This window comes from Phanerochaete carnosa (genome assembly GCF_000300595.1).
Source record: "Phanerochaete carnosa HHB-10118-sp unplaced genomic scaffold PHACAscaffold_80, whole genome shotgun sequence".
Lineage (NCBI taxonomy): Eukaryota > Fungi > Basidiomycota > Agaricomycetes > Polyporales > Phanerochaetaceae > Phanerochaete > Phanerochaete carnosa.
This window is the reverse complement of record NW_006767707.1, coordinates 1-8,165: the sequence shown is the minus strand read 5'-3', so window position 1 is coordinate 8,165 and position 8,165 is coordinate 1. Positions and strand designations below refer to the sequence as shown.

Below are 8,165 nucleotides of genomic sequence, written 5' to 3'. Positions count from 1 at the left end.
TTCCCATTCTTCCTCGCCATTTATGAGGTCAGGAACTACTGGTTCACGTTGCTGTGAGGGATACGTAGGTTCTTTGAAAGGGCTGAGAAGGCTTTCGTTGAAAACGGGGTGCTGTTTCCATTGACGTGGGAGTTTCAACTCATAGGCGGAGGCGCCGACTTTGCGTTTAACCTTGAAGGGTCCATATCGCTTATTGTCGAGCTTCTTCATTGGCCTGTCTGTTTGGATGTTTACCCCTTCTAGCCAAACTTTATCCCCAACTTTATACTCTGGTCCGCTCTTTCTCTTTCTGTTGTAGAAGCGCTTCATGGATTCCTGTGCTAGACTGATAGCCACGCTAGTGTCCTCGCGTACTCAATCCATTCTATCGACAAACTGTTGGACGTTTTTGCGTAGTCCTTCTCGCACCGGTTGGGTTCCTTCATAAGGGTGGTACCCTTTATTGACAAAGAACGGAGTATACCCGGTGGACGAATGGACTTTATTGTTGTATGAAAAGGCCATGAGTGGCAACCATTCAGCCCAATCTGCTTGTCAGTAGTTAATGAATAATCGGAGATACTGTTCTATCTCGCGATTGATACGTTCCGTTTGTCCATCGGTCTGAGAGTGATACGCGGTGGAGGGATTGGCTTCGATTCCAAGCGATCGGTACAGTTCAGAGATGAACTTGTTCTTGAATTCAGTGCCTCTGTCACTGATGATCTTGCGGGGTAGTCCGTGATGTGCCACCACATGATCGCAAAGTGCTTTTCCCCATCCTTCGGCGTTAAGCTCAATGGTGCTTGATATCGCGATTATCTGCTTAGAGTACATGCAGACTATTACAAGGATGGCATTATACCCAAACGAATCTGGTAATACGCCTATCTTGTCCACGGAGATCACTTCCCAGGGTCGTGAAGGAATTTTGTTCGGGAACAGAAGTCCGGTAGGTCGTGTTGTGTGGACCTTGGTTTTCTGGCATTTCTCGCACCCGGCCACGTACTTCCTGATATCTTCTTGAATTCGGGGCCACCAGTAGTTACGTGTGACCATTTCATGCGTCTTGTATTGACCAGGGTGTCCAGCCAATGGGGTATCATGGTGATGAGCAATGATCTGCTCACGGAGTTTTCTATTTACCGGTACGTAAATACGGTTCTTCCATGTCACGAGTCCGGTATTATCTTCGTTCCAGTCTTTGTCCTTGTTCTGTAGAGCTACGGTAACTAGCAAATCTCAGTTCTTTTTGTATTTTTTAATTTCTGCGACCCAGTCCTGGTCAATTCCTTCTAAACTAAATACTGTACTATGAATCAGGGCACAAAAATGTTCTGGTTTCAGTAACACAATATCTGAATTGTCTTCCTTTCCTGCATTGTGCCTCTTTTGGCGAGATAGTCCATCTGCTTTGCCATTAGATTTACTGGGCTTGTAATGCAACGAGTATTGATATTCAGCTAACTCGGTTACCCATTGGGCCTGTCGCCGGTTGAGCTTCTGCGGCTTTCAGAAGTATTCTAGGTTCTTGTGATCTGTCCATATTTCAAACGGATGTATGGCGCCCATGAAGTACTGACGCCACTCATTAAGACTAGTCATGATTGCGAGAAGTTCTTTATCGTAAATCTCGTAATTTCTTTCAGCAGCTGTCATGGCTTTGGACAGGTAGGCAATGGGTCTCCATTTGCCATCTTGCTTCTGGGCTAATTCTGCTCCTACAGCAAAGTCTGAAGTGTCGCATTCTACTCGGTAGGGGTTATCGTCATTGGGTATGGCTAGTACTGGTGCTGTGCAGAGGGCATTCTTCATGTTGGTGAATGCTACTTCTTATTCGACGGTCCATTCGAAGGTAGCGTTGCCTGTTAGTGAACTGAGTGGCTTTGCTATCTTGCCATAGTCTCGGATGAATCTTCGATAGAAGTTGGTGAATCCAAGGAACACTTGAATGTCTTGTTTGCACTCGGGTCGAGGCCAATTGATGACTCCTTCTATCTTGACTGGGTCCATGTGAACAACTCCTTTTCCCACTATCATCCCGAGGTATTCTATTTCTGATTTCTCGAACTCGCACTTTTCCGGTTTCAGATAAAGTTTGTGTTCTCTTAAAATCTGAAGAACTTGCCGCGTGATCTGACAGTGTTCTTTCAAATCTTGAGTGAAGATCATGATATCATCTAGGAAGACTACCACGTGTCCTTGACTGATAAGATCTCGGAATATGTCATTCATCATGGTTTGGAATGTAGCCGGGGAATTGGTAAGGCCGAAAAACATGACTAATGGCTCGAATAGTCCTCGATTCGTTAGGAACACTGCCTTCTCTTCGTCTCCTTCTTTGATGCGAATGTTGTTATATCCCCATCGGACATCTAGTTTTGTAAAGTACCGCGCCTGCTTCAGCTTATCCACTAGTTCCTGTATCAAGGGAAGTGGGTAGCAGTTTTTAATTGTCAGCTCATTCAGCTTCTGATAATCTTGTACAGGTCAAAGTCGCCCATCTTTTTTCTTGACAAAGAAGAATGGAGAAGCCCATGGGGATTTCGATGGTCAGATTCTCCCGGTTCGGAGGTTCTCTTCTATGAACTCATCAAGTTCTTTTTGTTCATTTACAGAGATAGGGTAAACTTTGCAACTGATTGGTTGCGCGCCTGGTGTGAGTTCGATTGCATGGTCACATGGTCGTCTTTGTGGTAAAGAATCAAAGTCTTCTTTGCTAAACATGTCGGAGTAGTCGTGATAGTGACTTGGGATGGTGTTTTCAAACGTCTTAGCCTCGTGTTTCAGACTCTCCTTAATGGCTAGATCGGTGGCCGTAGTGCGAATACATGCTGCTCCCGTAGCAAAGTAGGTTTTGTAATCTAGGATAAAGATTCTATCTCCTTCTTCTAGGCGAGCCTCCGGATCGCTGGGTTCTTCGTGATCGGAATCAATATCAATTAACTGGGCAGTGTATTTGCAGGTAGTTGGGCACCTGTCAAACTTAATGACTTGTTCCTGCCAATCGATAGATGGATTATGAATCTGGAGCCACTCATATCCGAGGAAGATCGGGGTCTTTCCTAGATTGGTAACAGTGAAAGGGAGTCGTTCAACATGATCCTGAATTTCTACCCTTAGCTCAACAAAATCGGTGATAGCGCCGCTGACATTATGCGTGCCGTCCGCGTTGTAGACAGGGATCAGTGATGGCAGTTTCTTTGTAGCGATGTTGTTATCGCAGACAAACTGCACATTAATTGATGATCCGGTGCATCCTGTATCTAATAGCGCTTTGACTGATAAGCGCTGTTGTATGTCCAGGATAGTAACAATCATTGGGACGTCCATCTGTGTCCCCTTCCTTCCTCAAATAAATCGAGGCTTCTTTCGTAATTCGTTCAAAAAGTCTATTGCTTCTTCTTCTTTCATTTGCCTGATTTGGTTCATACAGGCTTCTGAGGCGTCAACACTCTTCTTTGAGTGTACCCATTCAGTCAACAATCTAAGCGCTGCGGCTTCTTTGTTGATTATCCACTAGCGGATCCAAGCCGCCGTCTAAGAGTTGTGGCGTTGCCACTGCGTAGATTCAGTCTGTGTTTCTGGAGTAGAGAATAATTTTTATTGGGGGGAATTAAGCAAGAGGGTTGAGCCTCTCCGCGCCGCTCTGCGGAGGCCCCTTTCTTTTGTATATACATGGGAACTCCAAACCAAGAACACAGATAGTTCGTGAAATTCTCTTCAGTCAACTCGGCTACGCACCTGGCTGACCGCTTGCAAAACCCTTCATGGCCACACGAATTTCTTCGTGAATTGCCGTCTTCCAGTCAAATGGTTCTGCTGTCGTGGCAGGAGCTTCGTTCAGTGTCGCAAGTGGAGTAAATGTATTGGCAGTAGGAACTGCCGGGATTTCTGCGGCCTGTACTTGTTGGGCTTGTTGCCGATTAGGGCAATTCTGTGATATGTGACCTTGTTGGCCACATCGGAAGCAGAGACCTTGGTGTCGTGCCTGGTCTAACTCCATCGGTTGTCCTCTGCCGCCAAAGGTGACACCGGTTCCGTCGCGCCGTGTCTGAACTGGCGCTGTAGAAGCTGCTGGCGCAGGCGCATTAGTTTGTGCTCGCGGTGTGTTCTGCACCTGCTGTTGTCTCGGCTGGAACTGTCCCTGTCATTGGGACTGTGGGTTTCTTCAGCGGTATTGTTGCTGGTTAAGGTCAATGCGCGTGACCCGTAACTTGTAGAGCGCGTAGGTGGTTGGGAGTTCCTCCGAGGAATTGTACAAAAGCTGAATGATGTCAGCCCGGAGTGCTTTTTCTAGAAGCAACTTAAGTTCTCGGAAATGTGCTTCAAAATCATGAATATTTGCCTGGAAGGCGCACAACTCGAATTTCGAGAAAAACTCTTGTGCCGATAGCATTCCCATCTGCATTGCTTGAAGCCGATCATATGCTTTGGCCTGCTTCTCGATTAGGATGTGCCTATCTAGGTCTTCTCACAGTGTCTTCATGGTCTGTATCACAGCGTTTTCGTCCGTGTCATATTTCTTCATGAACGTGGCGACGTATTCGCCCGCATGTCCACCTTTCATGTAAGACAGGATCATGAGGACCCTGTCAAATTGTTCTGGTAGCCGTTTCCTTTGCGTGACTACATACAGTTTCATCTGCGTCTTTCAAGTGATGTACTTGGATTTCGTGCTGTCAAAGGAGTCGGGTTTCATCGCGCTTCCATTTAGGAACGCACCACTGTCTTGATTCTTGGCCATCGCGCCGGGATCGGATGGAGATGAGGGTGGGGTGGGAGAACATTGGGAAGGTGGGTTTGAGGCTTCAGAATCTTCTACGGCTTCTTCTACAGGGTTTGGTGGGCCCTCTGGTGGTGCTTTGGATTCTCCGAGGGCGATTGAGCAGAGATGGTCAGTGACCGATTCAAGAGTGTCTCGTCTGGTTCTGGGTTCTGAACCAGATGCTATGGGTTGCGAGACTGCGAGGGATTCTGAGGGTCCTCCTGTGGGAACTCTTTGTAGCAGTTCTCCACGTAATCCTTCTCTGCACCGAGGACAACGACTGCTATTGTCCAGAGAGTGTGGGCACGGTTGTTGCGCACAGTACCGTACGTTATCGCCGCGTATGTAGATGGATCTCCCTTCTAGTTCTCAATGTGTATGTCCTCTACAATCACAAGAAAGCGTGGTCATAGGGTGTTGGGTCCGTGGGGCTGGTTGCAGCAAACCCTGGGACTAATCGTGTTGTAACAACCAGATCAGGGGTAGAGTTTGCCAAAGATAGGAATTTCCGAAAAAAGAACCAAAATGCTATCTTAATACAGTTCTAGGAATAGTATAGCAGCCCAAAGAGCGATTATGTCTCTCCAGTCTGACGCCCTGACAGGGATCACCGATCTAACTGCTATCTCTTTTCCGATGCCCAGCCTCAGCCGGTTGCCACGTCGTACTCAGGAATATCCACTTGCACTGCGCAAAGCGTTTAACTCTGCCTATGGTAGGGCAAAGTACGATTCTAATAGGATGGAGCTCTGTCTAGCCACCTAAGGGCTAGTGATTACAGAGGTGACTTCGGGGATGTGATATGGTAAAAGTTGTGCAAGTGCACAGAGAAGGGTTCCAGGGGTCTGGGTCTTGATGCGGTAGAATTTGGTAGGGTTAGGAGTTAGGGTGAGAGTCAGATGTGTATTGAGTGGATCGTCGTGTGGAGATATGTGATGGTTGGTGTGAGAGTGACGAGGATCGTCGTAGGGCAGTTGGTGGAGACTCGAGCTAATGTCAGCAACCAACAATCCAACTGGACTGGGCTACGACAAGGCTGAGGAGACAGACAAGAGGAATGGAGGTGAGTAAAGACCAGCTCGAGTCTGGCTTGTTATTGAGCAGTACGAGCTCCTTATATACATGTCAGACTCAATAACTAGATTATACTACAAATATACAGAGGTGTATAGAAAGTAAAAGAATACTGTGGAATCTGGGAGAACCATCCGGACTATGTAATATTCATGACACAGACTTACTAGTAGATCCTGCGCCTTCATCTCTGAGGGTTTCTACTACTAGGTGGTGAGAATAAATTGCACAACAGCCAGGATAAGCAGTATTTACTCAGGATAACTCCACTCGTGCAGCTAGGAGAGCTCGAGTATCAAGTATCAGGCACGGGAAACAAATGTGCCTGTCTCCCGCCAGGTCGTCATTCGTCAAAATCGGGACGCATCGCGAACTCCAGACACTATCTGTGGTCAAAACACACACTGGTCCAAGCAGGGCACCCGCATACCGGCGAGGGGCCCGTTTCGAAAGTTCGACCGGTCTCTGCCATACGGAAGAAACTGAAGAAACGTGACGCTCGCGGTAGTGATGGGAGGTGCCGGTGACGGTTCGCGACTGTCACGTCACTCGCGCCGCGTCGAAGCTCCCGTCTTCCCTCCTGTCTTCTAATTAGCCGTCGAACTTCCTCAGGCTCGCCTTCATCTGTCTGAAAGAATCCAAATTTTAGGCGGAAACATAAGACCTCTCCTGGACACACAACTTGACAGACGGCACCAAAGAATGCAATGATGCAGACAAGAAGCACAGCAAGAGGAATCGATGCCCGACCTTGTCCAAGTCTCCGCAACTCCGTAGACGATCGGCAGCCGCAGAAGGATATGGAACGCCAGTTCCCCGAGCAGAGGCATCGCACGCTGGAGACAGACGTCCTAGAGGTATGGATTATAGGGTACACTGTAGTACGCGATCGACCCCATCATGCCGCGAATTCCATGCTCACGCGCCTCCGCAGTCGTCGTCGGCGGTGTCGAACGACACGCGGCATGACCTGGCGCGAATCCCTCTATAGTAGATAGCGTTCCAGTGCATCCTGGCGGACACAAGCATCCAGATCCACGCTCGTCGCTGTGTCTGGTTGCGCAGGACCGCGGCCGTCCCGAACCGTTGTACTACACGCCGGACGTGCCCGTGCCCGACGGTACGTCTGAGTGAGGAGGAGAGGGACCTAGTGGACGCGCTGAGCTCAGTGTATGACCAGCCCGCACAAGGTGCCTGTAGGAGTTCGAGCTCGAGTTTTCTTGCGACGAGTTTTGAGAAGATTTTGTCGCGTTTCGCGTTCCGCTGTTGTTATCGCCCAAGCGTTTCTCTTTTACTGTTAAGTTCGGAAAACCGCGACTCGGAGAGGACAAGCGGAGCGAGTTGTCCTCTGTTGCCACATGGCTCGACGCTTGGTACCCCAACACAGTGTATTGTGCCAGGCTACTGAACGGGAATCACAGCATTCGCTTTCACTGGGAGCTGGTCCGTAGTACTGTATCCTCCTGCTCCTCCGCCTCGTCCTCATCGATAGCCAGACTGTTAATGGTCGGCAGAGAAAAGTGGCAAAGAATATATAGCCCTAGCAGCGTCCATGCTCAATCCTTTTGCCTGCGCCTGAAGAGCACATTGGCTTTCATATTTGGCACACGGGAGGCGATATACCACGAGACGGGTGGGATCTCGGTGCTGTCACCTTCGAGCTTGACGTCATAGTTCAGCAGCAGGTTCGCCGTAATCATCTTCAACTCGAGGGCGGCGAAGAAGCGTCCAGGGCTGCACCGAATCCGGATCAGGATCTATGTCTGCAGAAAAATGTAAATTGGCTGGACATACCAGGCAGTCTTGCCGTGTCCAAAACTCAGGTACGTCGTTGTGGTGGTGGTCATCGACTGGGCGTTCGCCTCACCGCCACACTCGTCTACTTCGCGATAGAAGCGCCAAGGCTGGAAGGTGCCCGCATCCGCGTAGTTCCCATCGTCGTGATGCATTGCGCGGAGCGGTGCGGCGACGAATGTGCCCTTGGGGAGGATAGTTCCGTCGGACAGCGCAAAATCCTGCAATGCGAGCTTCGTCGAGGCCACTGTACATCTTGTAAGCAGAGACAAGTTCAAGCAAGCAAAACGACTACTTACACACACCAAGACCGTTGAAGCGGAGGGACTCCTGAATGAAGCTGTCGAGCCTGCGCATGCGATCGAGTGACTCTTTGTCGTAGCCATACTGCTCGATGACCTGCTCGATCTCCTCACGGAGCGTGGCCGCCCAAGCGGGGTTTGCTGCGATCAGATACAACAAATGTGTAAAGCTCTGCGAAGTCGTATGCACGGCCGCAACATTCATGATGAGTATGATACGCGTGAGGTTCCGCACGCTGCGCGCCTCG

The 8,165-nt window shown here is 49.2% G+C and overlaps 1 protein-coding gene across 1 annotated transcript; it reads right to left on the bottom strand.

The window, feature by feature from the left end:
* Window positions 1-7,377: 7,377 nt before the first annotated feature.
* On the bottom strand, window positions 7,378-8,122 carry PHACADRAFT_202005 (uncharacterized protein; the record flags this gene model as incomplete). Its single annotated transcript, XM_007402278.1, has 3 exons — window positions 7,378-7,555; window positions 7,616-7,862; window positions 7,915-8,122. The coding sequence occupies 3 exons, from the start codon at window positions 8,120-8,122 to the stop codon at window positions 7,378-7,380; spliced, it is 633 nt and encodes a 210-aa protein (XP_007402340.1).
* Window positions 8,123-8,165: the final 43 nt, after the last annotated feature.